Source organism: Paramisgurnus dabryanus, chromosome 21 (genome assembly GCF_030506205.2).
Source record: "Paramisgurnus dabryanus chromosome 21, PD_genome_1.1, whole genome shotgun sequence".
NCBI lineage: Eukaryota > Metazoa > Chordata > Actinopteri > Cypriniformes > Cobitidae > Paramisgurnus > Paramisgurnus dabryanus.
The window spans coordinates 22,120,823-22,147,453 of NC_133357.1; the positions used below are offsets into that span (position 1 = coordinate 22,120,823).

The 26,631-nt window shown below is 42.2% G+C and overlaps 1 protein-coding gene across 11 annotated transcripts in view; it reads right to left on the bottom strand.

Annotated features, from left to right (window-relative positions):
• LOC135775778 (band 4.1-like protein 1) overlaps positions 1-26,631 on the bottom strand; it is an 80,559-nt gene that overhangs the window by 17,407 nt on the left and 36,521 nt on the right. For 8 of the 11 annotated variants that reach the window (XR_012335647.1, XR_010543939.2, XM_065286259.2 and 5 more), the window contains exons 4-13: positions 23,794-23,898; positions 22,527-22,569; positions 22,190-22,265; positions 12,014-12,232; positions 11,817-11,904; positions 10,249-10,413; positions 9,184-9,281; positions 5,219-5,394; positions 4,756-4,955; positions 1,030-1,068 (exon numbers count right to left, since the gene is read on the bottom strand). Coding sequence is in view for 9 of the 11 variants with exons in the window: in XM_065286259.2 (XP_065142331.1) it covers positions 1,030-1,068; positions 4,756-4,955; positions 5,219-5,394; positions 9,184-9,281; positions 10,249-10,413; positions 11,817-11,904; positions 12,014-12,232; positions 22,190-22,265; positions 22,527-22,569; positions 23,794-23,898 (1,209 nt within the window). In the remaining 2 variants the exon portion in view is untranslated. The remainder of the gene's footprint in view (positions 1-1,029; positions 1,069-4,755; positions 4,956-5,218; positions 5,395-9,183; positions 9,282-10,248; positions 10,414-11,816; positions 11,905-12,013; positions 12,233-22,189; positions 22,266-22,526; positions 22,570-23,793; positions 23,899-26,631) is intronic. The other 3 variants (XM_065286261.2, XM_065286260.2, XM_065286257.2) reach the window with 2 other exon arrangements.

The window sequence follows — 26,631 nt, forward strand, 5'->3', positions numbered from 1 at the left end:
AGTAAGCTGACCCAAACCAAACTGTGGGGTACTATGCAATAAAAAGCGCAATATGTTTCCTGTAAACAATATTCACAGTAACACCATCAGGCGTATGCTAGTCACACAGGCGTGAACTGAAGGACTTGAATGAACCCACATCAAAATGGAGAAAAGACAAGCGCTCCAGTGCCTCTAGTGGACACTCCGACCGAAAGATTATGCAACGATATATGTGCCAGGAGAAATGTATTTCAGGTTATGCAAAAATGAAGGCAGAGGTACGCAATATTGTGTGGCAAAATATACTATGTGATCCATTTATGTTAAATAAATATATTATATACTGTTCTTTGCAGTGATACAAACAGTAAATTGTCCAAGTAGTCATAGTGTAGCTGTGCTTTATCGTGAATAAACCATTAGCATCCTTTATTTAATCTAACTCCAGTAAGCTTTTTTCCAGAAGAGACTTCACATCTTTCTCAAGCATCCATGATACAAGATCTTCACCTTCTCTCCTTAACAGATAAAATTCCCTCCAGGGTAAAAATCCCATGCATTTTGTCATCTTTGCCTCTTCTTTACGCCACGCATGCCTGTTTAGTAGCTAATAACTGGGGTTATTTCCCACTTGGTGTAGCCTAGATGATATCAGCTAAGCAGAATAAGAAGTTATGAAATATTACAAGGGCTTTTCTTTGAAATAGCAATACCAGGAGCGTGTATTCAGAAAATTCATGGGGTCAGTTTTGATTTCATGTTGACTTTAAGTAAGACAAAATAAACAAAGATAACCAAAATGTATCGTTGGGACTCTATAGTTCTGCTTTACATAACAAAGAACTATTATGCCAAGATGATTCTGCAGTGAACAATTGTCTCATTTGATTTTTCAGGCTGAAAGAATACATGATCTGCTTAAACAATCACTCTCCTATTTTATTCAAGGCACTTTAAAGCCATGCTGGAGTGTGTATGCAGATTTCGACAGCAATTAAGACAAAGACAGACAATTAGACACAGATATATAGTTCAATCCAAAAATACCTCTGTCCTAGAGTCTACAGGAGAACCTGCATCCTCCCTCTGTCCGCGAGACGATGAAGAGAGAAGCGATAGTTAGAGAACAGCAGTGAAGGGTTAGCAGGGAGAACAGTGCTGAATCTGAATTAGACCGAGGACATTAGCAAACAGAGCGAGGAAGGTGAGTGCGCAAGCAGATTTATAAGATAGGAAAACATCTGAGGTGGGAAAGTTTTATTTAAAGGGGACAGAGAATTAAAAACCATTTTTACCTTGTCTTTGTTGAATAATGGTAGTCTACCCACATTCACGAACATACAAAAAGTGCTAGACATGCTAAACATCTCAGTCTCATAGAAATTCCTCTTTTAGAAATGTAAGCCAGAAAACGTCCCAATCTGAAAAATTGATGCTTATGACATCACAGGCATCTAACTGCCCCTCCACTTTGAAATAATTGGCTACATTTTTTGAGTGGCAGCAAAGTCAGCCAATCAGTAATGAGATTGCAAGTTAAGCCAGTAGGGGGAGCCTAATAGGTGCAAAACCACTTGTTTAAAATCCCCCACCCTAATAGAGCTATCTGAGAGAGGTTTTTAGGAAGCTTCTAATGCATTACAGACCAAAACAAAAAAAAAATTGTCTACATGTCACATCACAGAACAAGGATAAATACTCCGTTCAATCATTCTATGTCACCTTTAAAGAGATATTAAAAAAACTAATTTTCCAGCTCCCATAGTGTTAAACATTTGAATTTTACCGTTTTGGAATCCATTTAGCCGATCTCCGGATCTGACAGAAAATTAAAAGTTAATAAACAAGGACTTTGCTGTCGTACCATGGCTGCAGGAGGCGCAATGATATTACGCAGTGCCAGAAAGTAGTCCCCTGCTATTGAAAGTTACCAAGGGGACTACTTTTTAGGCGTGCATAATATCATTGCACCTGCTGCAGCCATGTTACGGCAGCAAAGTCCTTGATTATTACACCAGAATGAGAGTATAGTTCCTAGCCATATCGGCCTAGAAAATCACAACTTTTAATTTTCTGTCTGTCTTAGTACACGATGTAACTACTTTTTTTTAGCGCGATGCTAATGGTCTAATCAGATTCAATGAATTATGCTAAGCTAAGCTAAAAGTGTTACTGGCAGATTCAGAGATCAGCTGAATGGATTCCAAAACGGTAAAAATTTTATGTTTAATTCTAGGGGAGCTGGAAAATGAGCATATTTTCAAAAAAAGTGGAGTGTCCCTTTAATAGGGAACAGAAAAGAAAGGTAGAAGTAGGAAAAGACGAAGCTCATCGAAAGGTCCGGCCAGGGAAGTGTTAGTCGGGTGTTAACATGATGTGATGGGAACTACAGCTGTTTAAATCTTCTGGAAATACATTTTATATTTTCCAGCAATAACGCACAAATATATTGAGACGAACTTGCTGGGACTAGCACAGAATAAGCAGGTGGTTTATTTACGTATACAGCCCCATCATTATATATAAACAGTCATTTAATAATTAGATAAGAATTCAAATACAAAAAGAAAGAAAAATTAATTAAATATTTAGCTAAATATTTATTGTTTGATTAAGTATTTAAAATTGATTAAATATGTTTAAGTTCTGAAAAATCAGGTTACAGAAAAGCATATTAGCCCTATAAAAGACCATCTAAAACCAGCCTAAGCTGGTTGGGTGATTTTAACTGGTCTCCCAGCCTGGTTTTAGCTGGGTAAGCTGGTGTAGCAGGCTGGTTTTAGAGGGGTTTTGGACACTTTTTAGCTGGTCAACTGAAAGACCAGCTGATTCACCAGCTTAAAGCAACACTCAAGAGTTTTTGCTCTTTGCTCCCCCTACAGGTTAGAAGTCTAATTGTCCATTACCACTGTCATAAATCAGTGGGGAACCTTCAGGGCCTTCTACGCCTTCAGAGAAGGCCTAAAAAAATTAATAAAAAGATTTTTTATAATAATAATACAAATAAATAATATAGTATTCAATAAAAATATGTTTTTACATTTTTAAATTTCTATTTAATTCAATTTAATACAATACATGTAATGTATTTTCTCTCATCTATGTTCTAACGTAAAGCTTACTGTCAGGTTCATGTCATGAAAACATCTAATCCAATCAGAATCGTCTGTCTCTATTAAGGCCCGGTTATCTGGCTCATTCATTGGTTAGGACTTCATGAATCCCAGGGAAGGCCAAGCTATGTGTTTTGGTGTGGAGAGTGACGGGCAAATCGACCAATCACGTTTTGATTTCAAGTGAGCGGATAAAAAACAAAACATTGTAAGCCTTCATGAAGTCCTAAGCATGCAACAAACTGGATGCGAGCTGCCGTAAAACACCAAAGACGAAGATCATAGACCGTTAATATTAATACAGTCTAATGGCCCGAATCTCTGCGGTGAGAGTGGTTGAGGTAAATGGCGGAAAACGTGATTGACGTTGTGGTTATCTTGATAAGGCTGAGGTAAAAACGAAATTACTTAAGCGCGTACTCGTGAAGAGCACAGCCGGGAGAAGCGCGTGCAGAGGAGCCTAGCTGTGCATATGACACGAACACGAGCGAGAAAAATAATGGATTTAATTATACTTTTACTTCCTGACAGTTTCACTTACGTGAGGATAGTAATGACTGACAGACGACGCCGAATTACATACAATATAATTTCCTAACTAAATCTGAGAGAATGAGAAAACATTAAAATATTTTTTTCCTTGCTATACCCGATGGGCAGGGCGGAGATACATTTTGGTAGCCCGACAAGAATTCGCAATAGCCCCGGGACCTCTGGACTCGGGCTAGCGATTTTGCGAGCCCTGGTATAACAACAGTTATAAGCCACAAGGAGGTGCACTGAGAACGCAGGGTGCTATATTTCCCCTTATGAAAAAGACTAACAAGGTATCCTACAGCTAAATATATATTTCCAAAAAATAAAAAATAAATTAAAGAACATAATTTAAGCTTGTTAAATGCAAATTTACAGAGCCCCTGTCATTACAGAGCAGCAGAGTCTGTATTTGTGTTTATCAGTTAGATTAAAGTAATTTTAAACTTTAAAACTGCATTTAAAGGCAGACAATGCCCATTCTGTAATTTAACTTTGCGTGCTCAGAATTTTTACACGTTCACTGTATGATTTAACGAAATACGAATAGCCTAGTATTATGGATGGAGAGGCATTTGCACTTCATTGCATATTTTGAAGGCCCAGCTGAAGTACCCACGGTTCGCCACTGTCGTAAATACTGCAGCATAGCTGGGTCTGATTGGATTCATTGTAGGTCTGCCGTAAAGCAGGTTTTTGTAGTTTTCACTCGAACTACAAGACCGCGACCCAACAGTTGGAAACTTCTTTGGTGCGGTTTTGGCCGATAGAGGGCTGCAAAGTGCAAACCGAAAGTGAAACTTTTTTTGAAACGTTATTTTAAGGTAAAAAAAAACTCTTTGGTGTTGCTTTAAACCAGCTTGACCAAGGTGGTTAGCTGGTTTAAGCTGATCCTCCCAGTCTAGCAAAGCTGGTTATGCTGGTCAAGTTTTTAACTGGTGGATCAGCTGGTCTCCAAGCTTAACCCGCAAAAAATTGTCCAAAACCCCCCTAAAACTAAAACCAGGCTGGGAGACCAGCTAAAACCAGCCAACCAACTTCGGCAACTTTTAGCTGGTCTTTTTAGTAGGGAGAAACCAATGAATTTTAAAGATGTTACAAGTAAATGCCGCTGTGTGCACTGAACCTTGAGCTCCACGGTTCTGGAGGGAGTGGACTCGGACTCCAGACGCTGATCTTCAGCTTCATAAAGTTGATCATGATCCAGGTCCTGATCCAGACTGGGTTCTGTGTAATCCTGGTCAAACTCATCTCTTGGAAGATTGGGCACAGGCTCACAGGAAGTGTGTTGAGATAGTCGGTCCATAGTGTCCCCTAAAGCAGATTCTGAAAAAGATTCAAGAATCCGTGGCAAGCAGGGCTTGGTGGGTGATTAAATCCAATAGCAAAGTCTTAAAATCAGTTCTTTTTAAGTGAGCCTGTAAGGTGTTATAATTGATGTTATTAGCACGTGGTGGATTTATTTTTAAGGTGAAATAAACCATTAAACACCTCACTTGTAGGTAACAATATAGTAAATGAAGAAATCAAGATACCAACTTAATCAGGGTCTTTCTTGCAAAATAAAAAAGAAAAATACAAGTTCCTACCTCCATCTATACTGCGTGACAGCAGGTACCTCCTGCTGACCGATCGTTCAAACTGAGGAGCTGGCCTGTCAATCAAAGCACTAGCCTGACGAGTCTGGGCTTGTGTTCGCCCACTGTAACGAAACTTTGAGCCAATCACAAGAAAACCTTTGGGGGGAGGCTCAGGAGAGACCAATCTACAGGAGAAATGAAGTTTCACATTATTTTCTACACTTTTAACTTTGTTTCCTAATAAACAGAAAATAGGAAAAGTTTTCCACCCTAGTTTTTTAGACCGTGACCCTGTCTGAGACCATAAGTCACGACCCAAATCCACAATAGAAATACGCATCGTTACCCAGACCACATTTGTCTGATATTATGAGGTCTCAAGACCACACCAACTCCAGAGTCAAACGGAAGCCAGATGCACACTGTAAAATTTGGGCCATGACTTGGTCATCTGAGACTCCTCGGAATCCTGAAAAATTCCTTTGATCCTAAGCCAGAATCTATAGTCTTTGATCACTAGCTTGACAGCCAATTCGCCCACATTCAATTAATGCCTATCGCAGTCATAATTTTCCGATGATAATATTCTGCCAGTGTCAGAAGATTCAAGACACAGTTCTGCAGTGTAGCTTGTCTTGTCTTTTTCATATATCTATTTTTAATAGTCGTCACTGTCATATGGTCTGACATTTATGACAACTGAGATACTGAAATCATATTCGTACAGTCTGACAAGGAACGATCATAAAAGACTTTTAAAACACAATTTGTAAGATTTTGGCATGAAAAAAAAGCACTAAGTACAGTGTTATATAATTTTTTACTTGTATACATTATCCTAAATATTTCCAATGTTCGCATCCAGAGAAATTAGCTATTTAACAAGTTAATATTTCCCTTTACTGCCATAGAAATCATACAGCAAATGTGTTCAACTTCATGCAGAGCTGCCAAGACCAATCAGCATATAATATCAAAGTCTCACAGGATCGATTCTAAGCAGTGCGCATAATTTATTTTCCATTTCGCTAACAATCTTCACAGTGCCATATGAAGTTGAAACACACCACATGGAAAAATATTGCATGTCTGCATAAAATTTATGTTGCACTGATTTTTTGGTCTTGATTTTGCATAAATATCTAAAAATTCTTAAATCAAGATACATTTACTTGATAAGAACATTAACACAAGATATTAAGGCTTGTTTTTACTCCTCATTGTCACTGAAGTTTGTTCAACACCCATAAGACCATGAATGACAAATGAAGATATTTCTGATGAAATCCAAGAAAGTAGAGGTCTTCTCGGGTCCAAAGAAATGTACACGACCCGAAATGACCCAAATCATTTTCCCGAACCTGATGTGCATAAATCATTTTGTTTTAAAGAAAGAACCGACAAATCCGGGAAAATGAGACCTGAGTCTGACCCTAACCATTGGCAATTTTTTTGAACCCGACTGGCCCCAAATGTGAACGGCACCGATGTGTGCGCATTCTGCATCCCAGATATACCAGTCATACCAATCTAATTTGGCCCACGGCTCCATTTATTTTACGTTGTTATCTGACGACGACACCAAGGTAACCGCAAAATTGTGCATTTAAAATTGACTGACAGGTCTGTCTGAACAAAAATTAACCTAACACCAGCCACATGATATCGCAAGCGCTCTTGGCAAACAGTGGAGAGGTTTGAAAAGGTTTGAAAAGGTTTGAAAAGGTTTGTGGTTGGGTCTGGTCCATTGGTTCGGGTCTGGTCCATTGGCAAAAACACATTAATTTTAAATTACTAGAGACCCAATGCCACTATACCCAACCCGTGTATGGAGGCACATGAAACTTTTAGAGCCGAACCCGCTCTGGTCTTGGGTCGGACCTTGGGGTTTCAGGTTCCAAGTGGACTCGTGAAGACCTCTACAGTAGAGGTCTTCATGGGTCCACTTAGATCCGTTTCACGTGTGCCTCGGAGATGGGTCCGGTATAATAATAGCGGGTCTCGGGTAATTTAAAATGAATGTGTTTTTGCAGAACGGACCCGAACACCCGAACCATCTCGCATGTGTGCCTCAATGTCCTTTTCAAACCTCTCCTCTGTTTGCCAAGAGCGCATGAGACATTGTGTGGCTGGCGGTAGGTTCATTTTTGTTGAGACAGACATGTCTGTCAATTTTAAATGTACAATTTTGCGGTTACCTTGGTGTCGTCGTCGTCAGATAACAAAGGAAAGGGCTCCAGACTGCCACCAAATGGTGAATTTTACATCCAGTCGCACATGTGCGACCAGTAAATTTGACCTTTTTTGTGATGTGATACTGAATTTGAAAACAACACATTGTACTTTCTGCATCTATCATCAAAGTATTTATTAGTAATACAGTGGAAATTAGTAGAAATGTGAATATTTGGTTAGCATGTTGATTGTGTGCCCCTAAATTTTCTGGTTGCGCCCCTAAAATTTTCAGTTGGGGGCCACTGTGCTCCTAGTGAAAAAAGTTAGTCTGGAGCCCTGAAGGAAAATAAATGCAGACTGTACACACGTCGGTGACGTTTACATTCGGGTCCAGTGGGGTTTCAAAAAATTGCCACCGGTTCGGGTCAAACTTGGGTCTAATTCTCTTGGGTTTGTCTCGGGTCGGATCTTTTATTTAAAAAAAACTAGTGCTGGAAATCTATTTTTCAATAAACCTTAATTGATATAAAAAACTAGTGCTGGGAAAAGATTAATCGCGATTAATCGCATACAAAATAAAAGTGAATTTTTGTCTAATATATGTGTCTGTACTGTGTGTAATTATTATGTATATTTAAACACACACACATATACATTTCAGAAAATTGTATTTACTGTATATATCCATTTTTATTCTTAATATATAATATATAAAAATATAAATAAATATATATACATGTAAATGTTTCTGAAATACATACATGAATGTGTATGTATTTACATATGCATAATAATTACACACAGCACACACTCATATATTATGCAAAAAAATCACTTTTATTTTGTATGCGATTAATCGCGATTAATCTTTTCCCAGCACTAAAAAAAAAAAACTTATTCATGCACATCGGGTATAAAATGATTTGGGTCATTTCGGGTCGGGTACATTTTCTGGGACCCGAGAAGACCTCTACTCTACAGCAAAGACGAGGTTAAAATAGTCCATATGACTACAGTTCTTCAATATTCATTTCAGTGACAAGAATACTTTTTGTGCTCATAAATTGACACGCGACACAGAAGTTAAAAATTATGAATTAAAGTCATTCTTTAGTTCTTTCTGTGCACAAAAATGATTCTCATTGCTTTATAAAATAAAGATTGAACCACTCCAGGCACATGGACTATTTTACTGCCTTGGCCTTGAATGTGGGAGCTGCATTACAGAGGCCAGAAATCTCTTGGATTTCATCAAAAATATCTTAATTTGTTTGCGAGGATGAACGAAGGTCGTACAGGTGTGGAACGACCCTCAACGACAATGAGGAGAGGGATGACAAAAATGTAATTCTGGAGTGAACGAAGTGTATTTTTCTTACCCCACTGGTAAATAATGGTAGTACTACTGGTAGTAGTTTTATGCATAAACTCACTTGATTTTTATAATTTTTTTTGATTTTTTTTTGCTAATTTTTATACATTTATACTGGAAAACTACACAAAAGTACTACGACATTCATTTTTTGTTGTGAAAATGTTGAACTTGATTTAATAATGTCATCCCTGAACGTGATTTCCATCTGTGGTGGAGGTGAATACTGTAACTCCCATCATTCCCTGTCCTTCACGATATCATCAAGCTACACCTTTGTTATTGTTTTGCAACCTCTAGTGATAAATAACATACCGTGCCTTTAAATGAACCAATAAATGCAAATAAAAACATCTGCAGCATTCTTACATTAAACAAAAAGTGAGCTCAGTGCTGTGGTAAGGGTTATGAATCGGTGCAGGCCTACCTGAAAAAGGTGTGGTGTTCGATGCAGACTTTCCACAAGCGCTTAGAGGCACGATGGTTGGGCAGCTTGAAGCCGATAGTGCTCTCAAACTGCTCGTACTGGGGTGCAGGGGAGTGTGGGCATGTGATTTGGGGTAAAAGTAGGGGTGCGAAGGGAAAGCAGAGTGGTAGCGTGTTACTTAACAAGCGATTTGACAACGTGTAAAGTCTGTTAAAGCTATCAAACGCAGGCCTTAATTTTGTGTGCCTTTAAAATTGATCATAACACCATGTCATCGAATTTTTTTAAGAGTGCTGTGAACTACAGAGAATTTGAATAACAATGACAGTAAATATTAATATCTTTAAAGTCAAGGCCCACAGAATCATGCATTAATAGGATACTGAACGGAGAAGCATTTCGAATAAAGGCACTGAAATATTGTTAGGCATTCATATCTGACCTTACACATAATAGGCAGAATGGAAGTACAGACTACGCTTTTGTGCACAGAATCCCTTTGTGAGAACGCAACCGGAGAAAGCAGCCTGCAGACTCTTTAATACTTAATAAAAAACTCTTTCTTTACCGTCTAGCTTGAATTTGGTCCCATATCCATTCGGTTTCTGCTTATCTCTCTTACTCTGTTTCTTTGTGCCCACTAGGCAAAAAATGTTCAAAGCTCAGCCTAATGTTAAAACTCTTTCCTCTCCACACTCAGCAGCTTAAAAACACTAAAGAGCTGAACCTCAAACAATATAAACAGTGTTTGTTGAGACATAATTAAAGCCAATGTTTTGTTTTTTTCAAAGCATAATTAGAAATGTGCTCAAGAAATATTTCATTGCTTTTGCATGAAAGTGTGGAAGATCGCCCACACAGGCCTTTGGAGGATTTGAAAGCCTATTTGAGAATTCCAAATGGTCGGAAAACGTCCCATTCTTTTCTAATAAAATCATATCATGCCAATTATACGCCCATTTTCTTGCCCACGGCATCTCTGCGCGACAGCCTTATCTAGCAAGTGTTTCAACATGCATCAACAAGCGATATCTAACAAGAAAAACCTGGAAAATCTCAAAAGACCTTTTTCTCTACCTCTCCAGGGCGGATCTTGATGTAGAAGTTGCTTCTCTTGTAGGATATTTTAAGGATCTTGGGCCAGGCAAAACGGTTTATACGCAGACGATCCCTGTAGATTAAAAGGCCACTGGCGCACACTCCCAGCATGATGTCTATGCCTTCAGAGTCCTTTAATAAACATGCAACAAATACAGATGCTTAGGTTTCACATTAAGGAAATCCTTTTTAATACTCTTGATCATGCATTTTAAAGCCTTACAACACTGAGATATATTGATCTACAGATGCTGTAACGTTACAGGGTGTTTTACTTCCAACATTAATGATTAAACTTAAACCCTGTTTACTACGGCTGTAACGAAAAATCGTTTGTCCCATTAAAAAGACCTGTCTAAAATCGATTCTGAATCGCATGGCTGCGATTCTTTGTTTCATGTGCAGCTTTTGCGAACGGCAACAGTGCTGTGATTGGATAGTGCAGATTAAGGGGTTGTATTATCATAATAAGAGCTCTTTATGACATCATAAGAAGAGCCAAATTTCAGCGACCATTTTTCAAAATGGTTTACAAAAACAAAGTTACTGGGTAGATCTTTTTCACATTTTCTAGATTGATAGAAGCACTGGGGACCCAATCATAGCCTTAAACATGGAAAAAGTCAGATTTTCATGCCATGGCCCCTTTAATATTAGTGGGTGTCAATTTAAACCCGTCATTCGTGTTTAAATGAAAGCAGAGGGACTCGCCCACAGTTTCCAGAGGACACCCCCTCAAAGAGGCTGTTTACACTTGGCATTAACATGCGTTTTTCGTCGATCGGATCACAAGTGGACGATGTAAATGCCAGGTGTAAACGGTGTTCAAAACGCGACCGCCTTCTCTCCGCCCATTTATCTAATCTGAGGTATTAAACACAAGTTTTAAGACTTTTTTTGACTTCTGGCGTGAACATACGGTGAACAGCGCTATTTTTAGCCTTTAATTGATAAAACTACTGCGGGTGTTCTCCGTAGTTTCGTTTTGAAAGCGTGAAAGTTGCGCGATCCTATTTCATCAATTGCGCTGAAAATTCAGAGAAAGCTCCAACATATAAACGTACAAAACACTGTGCAGCACTGTGTTTACTTGCTAAACAAGCAGCGGACTCCGACATAATATTAGTTTGCGTCCATATAAACTTATAATTATTCCCGCTCGCGTTTTAATGACAGCAGAGAGACTCGCCCACAGTCTCACTGACCATCCCCTCAAAGTATTCAGAACAGAAGCGGTCGAAAGTGGACAAAAGAGACAGATTTAAATACTAGGTGTAAACGTAATGTGTCTTTCTCGTCCACTTGTGATCCGATCGATGAAAACACATCTTAATACCAAGTGTAAACAGCCCCAAAGTAATCAGGACAGAAGCTGTCGAAAGTGGACAAAAGAGACGGATTTAAATACCAGGTGTAAACGTGAAAGTGTTTCACTCCTCCACTTGTGATCCGATCGACTAAAACGCATCTTAGTACCACGAATAAACAGCCACTTTATACCAGGTGTAAACAGGGCTCTTGTTTCAGACTCTTACCTTAGCATGATGAAGGTCAACGCCATACATAGAGAGCTTTTTGGCGTTCTCCAGGAAGTTAATTTCAGCTTCTGCAGGACTCATGCCCCTGTAAAACAGGTCATCATGATGATTAACCCATATTTAAAGAAACATTTCTAGCACAATGCATTTTACTAGTATAAAAAATACTAATATTTGTAATTACAGCTCCCTACCGGTAGGTGCGGTGGAGCTCCATCACCCTTTCCTCCAGCTCGCGTGTCTGACTAGGCGCGAAGCGGAAGTCACTGATGTATTCCGGCCCGTGTTCATCTGGGTCGTAGTCTCCCAGCTCGGCCTGAACGGCGTAGGAGCCCAGCAGGGCGTGAGTGACGAATGAGCAGGGTAAGCGACCGGATAATATATCCTCCCTCAGCTGAAGACACAGGTAATACCTGTCCACACACAACAAAGCCCATCGAACCAAAGCCCACGCTTGTAAATGGAAAGCACCTTGTAGAACCTTGAAATGGTAAATCTGCTGTTATACTAAATCAAAGATATTATTCAATTTGACAGTCAATCTGAAAACATCAGGTTACAGCAGTGGTTCTCAAACCTTGTGACGTGCGCCACATCCCACCCCCTTCTGTGTAGGGTGCATCCTTTCATGCAACCCCCAAAAGAAAATTCATGACATGAAACAATCTCAAACTTAGAATTTAAATTAAACAAAACTTATTAAATTATATTATTAAGTGCTGTTGGTTGGTAGCTATTTAAAAAAAAAATCATGTATTTTATAAAATGTCATAAAACTGGGGCTCGCCCTGGCACCATCTCATTCCCCCCAATGGGGGCCCACCACCCAGTTTGAGAACCACTGGGTTACACCAACACCTACATTTCACAGGAATTTGTACATATTTTACAAGGTGGTTAATTTATATGAATTGATACAATCAAATCCATATGTTTTTGTAAGATCTGCTTTCTCCCGTAACGTTGGGTTTAGGGGTGGGGTTTCATTATTGTAGATTTGATTGGGTTAGGGTTAATACATGTTTTGTGCAATTCACTTTATAAAATTCATACGAACTTTGTAAAATACATCCAAATTACTGTGAGATGATGTTGGTCACGCAGAGCCCTTTAGAAAAAGAGTTGCGTCATTTACAGGAATGGCGGATCATTGAGCCTCCCAAGAGTTTCTGGAAGTGTCTGTCAGCCCTATAGAGCTGCAGCAGAAAAGACTGAATGTGATGAAAGTTTAAAAAAATAAGGTTGTATATTAGTACTACATGCGAATCAAATGAATTTGTGCATCAATGCATTTGTAGTGGATTAGTTCTCATTAAATTAGTACATTTAGAGGATGTTAGTAAAAAACAGGCTTGGACAGGCTGAGGAAAACATTAGCAACACATAACAAACCACAAACAGCCTGTAAATGGTAAATTTCGTTCTCTTAATGCAGATTAATCTATTATTGAGTAATTAGAGGGGCTATTAAATGTGATGGCGGTATAAAGTGCATATTTATGCATAAAACGTCTCGGTTACGGATGTAACCCTCGTTCCCTGAAGGAGGGAACGGAGACGTCACGTCGTGACCGACGAATTGGGAACTCGCTTAGAGAGACCAATCTGCTTCGAATACTACTAAAACGCCAATGAACTTGGCATTGAGATATTTGCATAATGCTGGCGCCGCCCCGCCAGGTGCGTATATAAGCAGCAGGTGCAAATGAGGAAATTAGCTTCTTTTTCGCTGAGAAAGCCGGAAAGTGTGACCGGCCGTAACAGCAGGTGGCAGCACCTGTGGCGACGGGACGTGACGTCTCCGTTCCCTCCTTCAGGGAACGAGGGTTACATCCGTAACCGAGACGTTCCCTTTCAGTCGGTCACTACGACGTCACGTCGTGACCGACGAATTGGGAATCCCTATCAAAACGCCACTAGGGGCTGACCTCTTCCAGTGACTGCGTAAAAGCCCTCCGGTTCCACTTAAGGAGGAGGAGGTAGGTTTTTGGGCAGAAGGCCGGGCACTAGATGTTCCTTTAACCCCACAGAAGTGCCAGCGACTGGGAAGCGCCCTACCTGAGCGGGATAGGAACGCTGCGGAAGCCACCACCCGTCTTAAGGGTTAATGGTGGGCGAAAGTCAACCGTAGTTGAGAAATAAAGACAGCCGTGGCTGTGTAAGCAAAGCAGTGCTCTGCTAAGGGAAACGTGGGCTGGTAGGATTAACCCCACGGAAAAATACTCACAAAGGAACCCGGTGGGACACAATGTGGAGCCCGAGCCAGACACGTAGGTTCGCGAGGATACAGCTAGTGAAAGGCTGACAACCAATGCTCCGCAACAAAGGCTGCCAAGGCAGCGGAGGAAGAACAATTCAAACCATTACGCATTTTTGTTCTGAAGGCCTTCCATACTGACACAGTTATGAAGCATCAGTTGGAGGCTGCAAGCCGACCTGCGAGACTGTTCTCCGTGCTCCCCCTGGTGAGGAAAGAACACGAGAGGATACAGGCTCAATACGAACACTGTAAAATCTAATGAACGTATTAGGTGTCGCCCAACCAGCAGCTCTACAGATGTCTGTTAGCGAGGAACCACGAGCTAGAGCCCAAGATGAGGCGACACTCCGTGTGGAGTGCGCTCTCAAATTAAAGGGGCAAGGAATACCCTGAAGATTATAAGCCAGGGCGATAGTATCAACTATCCAATGAGACATCCTCTGCTTAGTGACAGCTTTCCCTTTCTGCTGGCCACCATAACAAACAAAGAGCTGGTCTGAGGTCCTGAGGCTTTGCGTGCGATCCACGTAGAGTCGCAGTGCGCGTACGGGGCACAACAAAGCCATGGTTGGGTCTGCGTCCTCCGGAGGCAGCGCTTGCAAGCTCACCACTTGGTCTCTGAAAGGAGTCGTGGGAACTTTGGGCACGTAGCCTGGTCTGGGCCTCAATGTTACGCTTGAGGCAGCAGGACCAAACTGAAGGCACGAGTCGTCAACAGAGAATGCATGTAAATCCCCTACTCTCTTCACTGAGGCCAATGCTAGCAGGGTCAGAGCTTTCATTGATAAAAGCTTCAGACTCACAGACTGCAAAGGCTCGAACGGGGGGGCCTGAAGGGCTTTCAGCACCATGGACAGGTCCCAGGGAGGAATAGAAGGAGGGCGCGAGGGGTTTAGCCTGCGAGCGCCTCTTAGAAATCTAACAACCAAATCATGCTGGCCAACTGTTCTGCCGTTAATAAGTGAGTGATGAGCAGAAATAGCAGCGATATCAACTTTAATGGTGGAGGGTGACAGCCTACCGTCTAACCTATGTTGAAGATATAAAAGCACGGTGTTAATAGGGCATTCTCTGGGGTCCTCGCGTTGCGAAGAGCACCAGGTGACGAAAAGGTTCCATTTAAACGCGTAAGCCCGTCTCGTAGACGGAGCTCGTGCCGCGTTGATTGTGTTAGATACCGCTTGCGGTAAATCACCTAAACCTTGCGCGCGCTCAACGACCACACGTGGAGATCCCACAGGTCGGGGCGCGGGTGCCATAATGTGCCCCCTCCTTGAGAAAGAAGGTCCTTCCTCAGGGGAATCCGCCAGGGAGGGGCTGTCGCGAGGAGCATTAACTCTGGAAACCAATTCTTGCTCGTCCAATATGGGGCGATCAGTAAAAGGCTCTCCTCGTCCTGCCTGACCTTGCACAGTGTCTGTGCGATTAAGCTCACTGGGGGGAATGCGTATTTGCGCATCCCCCGAGGCCAGCTGTGTGCCAATGCGTCCACGCCGAGGCTGCCCTCGGTTAGTGAATAAAATAGGCGACAGTGGGTATCGTCCGGCGACGCAAACAGATCTATCTGCGCACGACCGAACTTCTTCCAAATTAGCTGGACCGTCTGGGGGTGGAGTCGCCATTCGCCGGGGCGCGCAGCTCGAGAAAGCGCGTCCGCCGCTGTATTGAGCGAGCCCGGAATGTGAATGGCACGAAGGGACCTCAGATGCTTCTGACTCCAAAGGAGGAGATGACGAGCGAGATGCGACAGGTGACGGGAGCGCAAACCGCCTTGACGGTTGATATACGCAACGGTCGCAGTGTTGTCGGTGCGTACTAGTACATCCTTCCCTCGCAGCTCCGTAGCGAAGCGTACAAGTCCCAGATATACTGCCCACAACTCTCGGCAATTGATATGCCAGTGCAACTGGGGTGCTGTCCACACCCCTGAAGCCGTAAGCTCGTCGTACGTGGCACCCCAGCCCGTGTCGGACGCATCTGTATGTACAACAGCATGCCGAGCGATCTGTCTCATGGACACACCGGACCTGAGAAACGCGGGGTCCGACCACGGGGGGAATGTTAGGCGACACGCAGGTGTAATGGTTACACGATGGATGCCGGCGCGCCACGCTCTCCTCGGGACTCGATCGTGAAGCCAACGCTGAAGCGGTCTCATATGGAGCAGCCCGAGCGGTGTCACGGCCGCTGCTGCTGCCATATGCCCCAGGAGCTTTTGAAATTGTTTCAGCGGGACCGCATTCTTCCCTCGGAATGAACCGAGGCAAGTCAGAATTGACTGGACGCGCTCTTCTGTCAAACGCGCCGATAAATCGATCGAGTCCAGTTCCATCCCGAGAAAAGAGATCCTCTGCGTGGGGCAGAGTTTGCTCTTTTCCCAGTTGACCCGAAGACCCAAACGGGCGAGATGCCGAAGCGTTAAATCTCTGTGTTCGCAAAGCGTCCGTCGAGAATGCGCTATTATAAGCCAATCGTCGAGGTAAGCCAATATGCGAACGCCGCTCTCTCGGAGGGGTTTTAACGCCGCCTCCACTACTTTCGTGAACACACGGGGAGAGAGGGATAGCCCGAACGGTAAAACTTTGTACTGGTATGCCCGTCCCTCGAATGCAAACCGGAGAAACGGTCTGTGACGAGGGAGAATGGACACATGAAAGTACGCGTCTTTCAGGTCTATAGCCGCAAACCAATCTTGGGGGCGAATTGAATTGAATATTTGCTTCGGTGTTATCATCCTGAAAGACCTCCTCTGCAGAGATTTGTTCAGAACGCGCAAATCCAAGATCGGTCGTAACCCCCCGCCCTTTTTGGGTACTATAAAATACGGGCTGTAGAAGCCCGATCTCATCTCGGTTGGAGGGACCGGCTCGATCGCGTCCTTCGCCAGCAGGACTTCGACCTCTGCACGCAGTACATGTGCATCAGACGCTTTCACCGTGGTGAAACGAATGCCCGAGAATTTGGGTGTGTGCCGGTTGAATTGTATTTCGTAACCGAGGCGGACAGTGCGTAAAACCCAACGAGACGGGCTGGGAAGCTGAAGCCAAGCCCCCAGGGACCGTACGAGGGGAATTAACGGCACTACCGGGGTACCCGCGGGGGGGCGGCGGAGCGGGACAGGTGGTACTGCCGGTACGTCTGCTGGGACAGCATAAGTATCTACAGTATGTGTGTGTGTGACACTGACCTGAGCCCGCTGAGGGTGACGGTCGTCTGGTCTCCTCAGCGGAGAGCACAGACTCCGAAGAGGGTGCTGGTGGTCCCGTCTCCTCAGCGGAGAGCTGGAACTCCTCAGAACACCCGCTGGCGATAGAGGAGAGGGAGGAAGAGCATGTGAATGCCCGCTCACATCTCTCTCGATCCTCTGAAGACCTGGAGAAGGAATAGGAATGCACTCTTTTTGTGGTTTTGTGGGTGCCGGCTGAGAAGCCGGCGGAACAGAAACAAAACGAAACCAAGGATTCTCCATCCGGCCCTCTACCGGTGGAGGGAGCGGTGCCATCACCATCTCCCGAAGAGTGATCCCATCCGATTCCAGGTCGCCCGTCTCAGGGCCGCTTCGATTTCCGTTTACCACGGGAAGCGGGTGGGGCGGGCGGGGCGGGCTGCCGACGGCTGTTCCCCCTCCGTGGCCTGGAAGATGTTCTAGTGGGGGGGGTGGAGGCAGCCGCCGCAGGGCGCCCTCGGCGAGGAGCAGACGGGCCCGCCGGCGCTGGAGGGCGAGATGCAGGTCGCTTGCGCCGGGGCATGATCTGGGCGATCGCCTCTGTCTGCTTCTGGGCGGCGGAGAACTGCTGGGCAAAAGACTCCACCGACTCACCGAAGAGGCCAGCCTGCGACACTGGAGCGTCCAAGAACTTATTCTTCTCCGCATCCGACATGTCAGCCAGACATAGCCATAAGTGGCGTTCCTGGACCACCATCGTGGACATGGCACGACCAATCGCCTGCGCTGTCACCTTCGTAGCGCGAAGAGCCAGGTCAGTGGCAGCCCGGAGCTCCGAAAGGACAGGCGAGTCGTGTCCTCCCTCGTGCAGGTCCCTCAAGGCTTTGGCTTGGTGAACCTGCAGCAACGCCATTGCGTGCAGGGCTGAGGCCGCCTCTCCACATGCCTGGTGGGCAGCGCCCGTTAAACCGGAGGACTGTCTGCAGGCACGAGAGGGGAGGGTTGGGCGGTCCTTCCAAGAGGGAGCGTGTGCCGGACACAGCTGCATCGCGACAGCACGCTCCACGGGAGGGATCCCCGTATAACCCTTAGCGGCTCCGCTGGTGAGGGAGGTGAGGGGGGAGGGCTGAAACGGCCGTAATCTCATGGAAAACGGCGACTTCCAGGTTCTAGTCAGCTCCTCGTGCACCTCGGGGAAGAAAGGCACCGGTGGAGAGGGTTGTGAAACCCGGGCAGCTCCAAAGAACCAATCATCCAGGCGGGACGGTTCGGGCTGAGGGGGGGGAACCCACTCTAACCCTACGGTCTCCGCCGCTCGAGCGAGCACGGCCACCATCTCTGGATCGAACTCCGGCGTCCCAACCCGACCAGAGGGAGGAAGGGCGTCGGGGTCCACGTCAGGGGGAGGAGGCCCACCCTCGGATGCTGCGGCGTCGGTGGACCCGGAGGGCGGCACGATGGATTCTAGAGACATCGTAGAACACGACGCTGAAGTCTCCATCGGCACATCAACCGGCTGTGGATGAGGAGGCTGAGAGCCTGAGGACGAATCCCCCGCTCGGCTCAGCACAGTGATGCGCAGGTCGTCTTTAGAGAGCTTCACAGCCGCACCGTGGCGGCGTTCAGCACTCGCATGACGAGGGTTGCGTTTTTCCCGGAGGAAAGACAACCGTCTGCGCAAATCCACAAGGGACATGTTCTCGCAGTGAGAACACTTACCCCCAGCGAACGCTGCCTCTGCGTGCTCGATGCCCAAACACGAAAGACAACGCTCGTGACCGTCCTTCGGACCCATGTATTTGCCGCACCCAAGATCGCACGGACGAAAAGCCATCCTGAAAAGGACGCTGATGTCCGGATATACGAGAGAGTGGCTGCCTTTAACAAGGCACAAAGCTCTCTCGTATCACTCTTTTAGGGAAATTCACTCAGATGCTCAGTTGATGATGCGCACAGGGAAAGGCAACGCACACACTAAACTCAAAACAAAATAAAGATGTAGAGTCGTGGAATTAAGCGAAGCGTCCGCTGTGGTACTGCTAGTCCAACCAACTTCAGCAATCGAATCCCACCAGAGTAGAGTAGCTTCTCAGTAGCAGATACTGCCGGCTTTCGAAGCGATAAAAAGCTAATTTCCTCATTTGCACCTGCTGCTTATATACGCACCTGGCGGGGCGGCGCCAGCATTATGCAAATATCTCAATGCCAAGTTCATTGGCGTTTTAGTAGTATTCGAAGCAGATTGGTCTCTCTAAGCGAGTTCCCAATTCGTCGGTCACGACGTGACGTCGTAGTGACCGACTGAAAGGGAACATATGGGTGTTTTGGCACTGTGATTCTGCAGGTTAATTAAATTAAATGCAATAAATGAATCTATTACTTACTTGTATTCATAAATGTGTATATTAATACGTGCAGGAATTATTAATAATTGAAAGTAATGATGAAGATGGCATCTCCCATCAGATGTTCATATTAACAACAAAAAGAAAATGACACTGAGCCAGTGGTTTTATTATAATTTGCAATAAATTAAATGAAGAAGTGGCTTATAAATCTTTTTTTAATGTTGTTCTTTGTATATTTATAAATCAAACAGGTATGAGATGTTTACACAGAGCACACAGTCAATTGTACATTATTAAGATGCACAAATATTATAAGCTTACATACTACACAGTGTGATGCATTTTAAAGCTTTAAAGTTGTATGAGGCAGTATAAAACATGTTAACAATGCACATACCAGAAGTGGACCATACTAATCCTATCATATTAGTGGATTTTATTTGTCAAAAAACATTGTTGATGTAACTACATAAATATACTGCCAACACATATTGGTGTGAAGTATAAATATTCTAAATCAATGCTTTTTTTGACTATTAATTAAGAAAAATCACAGCTCTTTGTCCCTAACTCTAAATTTCTCTAAATTTCAATGGCTCACTGATCTTCCAGGAACTAACTGAAGTCTACATGAATCACGTGAAACTGAATGTGATGAAACTCCATGAAACTCTCTTTATAAAGGGCTCTGGGTTACACTAACAAAAGTCAAAAGTCATTGTAACTTTCCTTTGTTTTATATACTGTACAACACAATGTAAGTTTGATGTACATCATCTGATGACTGAGGTTGATTTTTGTTGTTGTTGAGTGAGTGTATGCATAATAATCTAAAGGTTTAAATCCAACAAGGTTGATCCTTAAAGTCTATGTAAAGTGATATAAAATATGTTCAAAGTTTGTCACACCACAGAAAAATGTGTTATTAACCACCAAGTAAATCAAACCATTTATTTAAATCTGAAAAAAATAAGCGCTGGGGTTTCAAATACTGCTACAACCTGATTGGATTCTCGTAATTGTGTTAGGGACAGTGCCATACTCAGTGGGCCCAGTGATTTTATATTTTTCTTAATATACAATAATAAAAATAAAAGTTTGTTAGATGTAAGATCGGGTGTTTTCCCGGACAGGGATTAGCTTAAACCAGGACTAGGCCTTAGTTTAATTAGAAAATATATTTTACAAACATGCCTTACTAAAAACATTATGCATTTTGAGGCAAAACAAAGGGCACTGATGTATTTTAAAATATGTCAGTGCAAGTTGATTTCAGTTTTACATTTATTTTAGTTTAGGACTAGCCTAATCCCTGTCCAGGAAACCGCTCCTTTAAGTCTAAATGTTAATACATTTCTCTTTAACAAAGCATTCACCTAATTTGTCTAGTAGATATACTTATCCCGCAATAGTTAGCTTGCTTAGAACAAAGCATTCACATAACTCGTCTGGGTAATATACTTATGCCGCAATAGTTAGCCTGTCTAGAAACGAGCAGATAGGCAGTATCAACGTGTGTAACCACACTAGCTGCGCGACTGTCAATGAAGAAGCAGCTTAGCAAGTTTAACCCTCAAACGAAGAAAAAACAGAAACTTGTTGTGTATGTATTGAGATAACCAGTAGTGATGGAAGTAAATAAACAGCGACTAATGTTGCAGTTTGAGTTAAATCACTCCTCAACGTGGCCATCTTTGTTCTTACTGCCGCAAACGGAAATACCTATAACACAGTTTTTTTACCTGGCGGGAGGGGTTCTAGTGGACAAATCACAGCACTTGTGGTCTGCGTAACTGACGCGCTGTAAAAAATTTGGTGAGTTGCACGTCAGGCTACGCATAGGCTAAGGAGAATCTCTGGCGTAGACCTTACGCATGACTATAAATTGGACTTTAGCCGCTGTATTCTTCTGCTTATGTTGTCCATCATTTTTTCTGTGTTTTCTCCTGCATCTATTAATGTAAAGCTGCTTTGAAATAATAAAAAAATTGTGGAAAAGCGCTATATAAATATAATTGAATTGTATTTAATTGAAAAAGCTAAGGCAAATATACAGTAAGAAATATTATGCTATAGTCAACTATACACAATCATTACTTTTGCAAAATTGTTGCAAAATTTTGAAGGGGGGCTGGGATGGTCCCGGACCCCCTTTAAAGCACAAAAATATAAATTGGGGGGTCCCCTGTTTTTTATCAAAATTAAAATACTACATGACTCTAATATTCTCATACTGCACTACCACAAAGTGATACTGTCCCCAATTTTGCAATGAACTAATCCAAAAGATTTCTGTCTAAAATAAATTGTGATAGAGGATTTTAAAAAGTTCCCTTCAAACAATTATTTCACATAAATTTGAGGGGCGAAAATGCTTAGGCGTTTGAGTTAAGGGTAATTTGGGGTTTCTTTGATTAAAACGTTGATCCAGAACCAACAAAAAACGTTGATCCAGGATTGCATCTTACTTTGTAAAATCACAGCCACCCTATAATGAAGAGGGGCGCGCTGAGCTGGGGGTTGGGGCTTAGTTAGGGGACCCCCACATAATCTTTGAAATAATTTGAACACTGAAATTAGTCAGCGATAAACTTACCGTGTGATGTCTTCAATCAGCTGAGAAGGATCGGGAGGATAAAACTTGACAGCAAAGGAGAAATGCCAGGGACCCACTAAAACAAATGAAAATACATTGCTCAGACTTGTACAAGGTCTCAAAGCCAAGATGTCTTACACTTTAAAAAGAAAAAAGTTGGATCAACTTAAAAAATTTCTTTTATTGGTACGCCTACAAATTTGGAAGATGGATTTTCTTACTTTAAGTGAAACATTTAAGTTGATAATGTTTAGATATTTTAGGATTTGCCATCTGAATTAAGTGTTTTTAAGTAGAGCAGCTTTTACTTTTTACAGTACATTTTAATTACACTTACCACGAATTTGTTTCTTGATTTCTTTTGAAGGATCGAGCCAATTCTGAAAAAGAGGAAAAAATGCCAGCTTCAGTGAAGTTGATAAGCAAACAATGCAGATTCGGTGCAGATTTATTGCCTAGTGTTACGGTAAGAGCAATCACCTCATACATATTCTATAAAACGGTCAGTGCATTAATATTCTAGAGGCACAGGAACAGTAAAAGAGTAGATAAATGTCATCTCCCGCACACTGCATTTCAGTAAGGTCACCTAAAGCCTGGTGACACTTAAAAACGTTTAATGCCAGCTCACCTCAGAAGAGATGAAATTCACCGCTCACCGCACCAACATTCATAAATTTCCAATGAGAAATGTAAAACATATAAGTGGAAATAAAACTGTCTAAAAAATTACAGTTCTTTCCTGCACTCAACCCAAGATATTTCCAATGAAAGCCTGGTTATTTGTATCTGCCTGTCAGCTCTGCAAAACCGCCTCATGGTGCGTAACATAAATCTTCTCCATTACATTTGAAAAATGGACCCTTTCTGTTCCTCGATGCGCTACTGCCTGGAACGAGCATCTTGCACACTCCCAGACGTTTGATGCATGTGGTTTTCAAACGGAAATCGTTCACCTTTCAAGCTGCAGTCTATCAGCTTTGCTAGCCTGGGAAAGATCCCTGCTGGTAATAGCAGCGTTCACAAGACTCCACTGAGTAAAATAGTAAAGTGGAACTGGACTGGGACACTCATGAGTCATGATGGCTCAGGCTCATCCCCCTATAGCCAGAGATTTATTTCATCAATTAATTCCTGCCTGTAACGGCAGATTTCAAGTCACAAGCACTATAGACCCCCTGAAGAATCACATTATTACAATAAGTTTATGTGCACAACAGTGCAAGTAATGATGCATTTTCATAAAGGGAGGTCGTGCATGGAAACCAAGCATTTTTGCCTTGCATTCTGTTGCCAAGAGACAAATGAAAGAGATACTTGCATTTGATTATGTAAACCATACTGTAAGTCAGTCAATACATTAATCTATAGCAAGTGAGTCCAACCTATCAGTTAAAGGGTGTCAGACAGGATAAATGGGTCTGCATGCATGAAAGGATACTGTCTGTATTGCTGTATACATTTTACAAATGGGTTCCCAGTGGAGATATATTCATGCATTAAAAGTTTGATAGGGAGTGCAAAACAGCCACCATCAATATATTCACCTGGTTAATGGGCTGCAATTATAAAGTAAAATAAGATGATAAGAGATGAACTCTGACCTTTTGACTCTCTGTGTCACTGAAGGTCAGACCAAAGTAGTCCTTCTCCAAGAGGTTGAGATGGTCACACACCAGATCCAGTAACATCTGCCCTTTACAGAGCTTCTGTCTCACAAACACACACAAACAAACAAACACACACACACCGAACACACACACACAAACACACACAGAAGAAGAAAGAAAGAGAAAAAAAGATAACAGTGATCGATTTAGTGTTTTGTCTGTGTAGAAGATGATCCCTTCCCATTTAAAATAAATTCTGTAAAAAAAGATTTGTTGTTCTAACTAAAAAAAGAAAGTGTTCATGCTGCCTTAAAATTTATTATGCAGCAGCCGAAAAATTTTCCCCTTAGTAACTTTCAATAGCAGGTGACTATTTTTGGGCAGTGTGTAATATCATTGCGCCTGCTGCAGCCATGTTACGGCAGCAAAGTCTTTGATTATTACGCCAGAATAAGAGTATAGTTCATAGCCATATCTGTCTAGAAAATCTCAACTTTTAATTTTCTGTCGGTCTTAGTACACGATGTAACTACAAAAGAGTCAAGTTTTAAATAGGAAAAATATCCAAACTCTTTGGTTATTTTTGAGCGCAATGCTAATGGTCTAATCAGATTCAATGGATTATGCTAAGCTATGCCAAAAGTGGTACTGCCAGACCCGGAGATCGGCTGAATGGATTCCAAAACAGTAAAACTCAATTGTTTAACTCTAGGGGAACTGGAAAATGAGTATATTTAAAAAAGTGGAGTGTTCCTTTAATTCAACTTAAAAATATGAATTAACTCAAACAACATAAACTCAGTTGAATAACTAAAAATTTTTAGTTAGCACGAACACTTTAAAAATAATCTTATTTCACATTCGCACTGGCTGCCATATGAATTAAGCAGTTTTCACCATGAATATAACCATAGATACTGGAATGGCATTAAAAATAAAGAAACAAACCCAGGACTTTATGTGCTGCCAATGCAAGCTCTACCACTGAGCTATACAGAAGCAACATTCTTGAATAAACCTTCAATAATATTCATTTATTAGGGTTTTTTAGGTAGAAATCTAAAGGAGAAATAAGAGGTAATTTAATATTTCCTATTATTATTATTATTATTATTTGTTTTGTGTGTATATCATAAGGGTCTCTGGGACCCCAAGCATAAAACTTTAATCTCAAAGCACCACAACAAACATTTTACCCACTCTTTGCAGATCCTAAATAAATGCCCTTTTTTGTGTTTCCTACAGTAAGTCAATGCTCAGCATCTGATCTGCCAGCTGACCACACCCAGCATTTCTGCACAAAAGAGTGACATATGCAGCACGCTTGAGACACCAGCCCATTCTACAGCAACACTGAGCATTCGGCGCCCAGGGAGCCGGTTTCCCGCGGCGACAGGGATACAGCGCAGCTGTTTCCATGGCAACAGAAGTGGTAAGGTTTTATGCGTGTAAGTCTCTCTCTGTGTGTGTGTGTGTGTGTGTGTGTGTGTGTGTGTGTGTGTGTGTGTGTGTGTGTGTGTGTGTGTGTCGCCTCAGTGGCCTCTTGGATGTTTTTTTAAAAGAGAGAGTAGGTGTGCTACCACAAAAAAGAACTAAATTAGTCATAAAGACCTCAAACAGACATTATTTTGGTATGTAAAGACAATTTCGTAGTTACTACCCCAACACAGTATAAGGGAAGAGTTACATTCTGATGGATGACTGAGTGCTAAAAGCAGTTTTGTGCTTGTTGTCAACATTGAAAGCAGGCCGAATTATATTTCCACAGCTTTCATCAGTAAAGGATTTCTGATAAGAAAGAATGATGATGCTCGGTTTATTTGTTCAAATAAAACAGATCCTTATTATTGATGGTGTGATGGTAAAATGTTCATGAACTTGCTTTATACTCATTTATATAGAACCTAGTATGGTCATTTATTACTTAAAGTGATATTATTGTGTCACGAGTCTTTAAATCAAAGATATCATTAAGAACAACTCATTGTTCCTGCAGCCATCACATTTTTAAAGCGACAGTACACCTAAAAATCATGTGTGAACCAGATTTGATGTTTTTTGTTAATAATGATTCAAATTTCTGTTTGTTTCTTACAAAAAGGCAGCATATAGCTAAATAAGTTTTAAAATATACAAGACTTAAAGTCACATGACCATTTTTACATTTACTTTGTTTTTTGTTTTTTTGAGCTTGGCATTGTAAATCATTGGCATTCAGAGCAAAAAATGATCTGCTTAGACATAATATTGATAAAAATAAATAAGTCATAAGTTTTGAGCAAGATGAAGGTTATGAATTTATGATTAAATTATGATATAAGTTTTATTGTTCGTGAACTATCCCTTTAACTCTTTCCCTGCCAGCGGTTTTTTTTTAGTTTTCATCCGACGGCAGCATTTTTCATGATTTTCACAAAAGTTTAAAGGGAGACTTTATTGTTTTGTCATATTAAACTATGCTATTACCTTAACTAAGAAAAGTTGATACACACCTCTATCATCTTAGTGCATGCACTTAATCGCTGAGGTGCGCGGCGCCACTTTGATAGCACTTAGCTTAGCCCAGTTCATTCAATGGTACCAAACAGAGATGAAGTTAGAAACATCAACGTTTTCCCTATTTAAAACGAGTAGTTATATGACCAAGTATGGTGGCACAAAATAAAACGTGGCGCTTTTCTAAGCGGGTTAAAAAGGGTAACTATAATGTATGGCGGACTAGCTTTTTTGGGAGTACTTTGAAAAGTGACTTTTTACTACGCATCATGTTTCTACAGTAGCCCTAATCAGACAAACTGCTCTATAGAGCATGTTTGTCACTAGGTTGTCTCA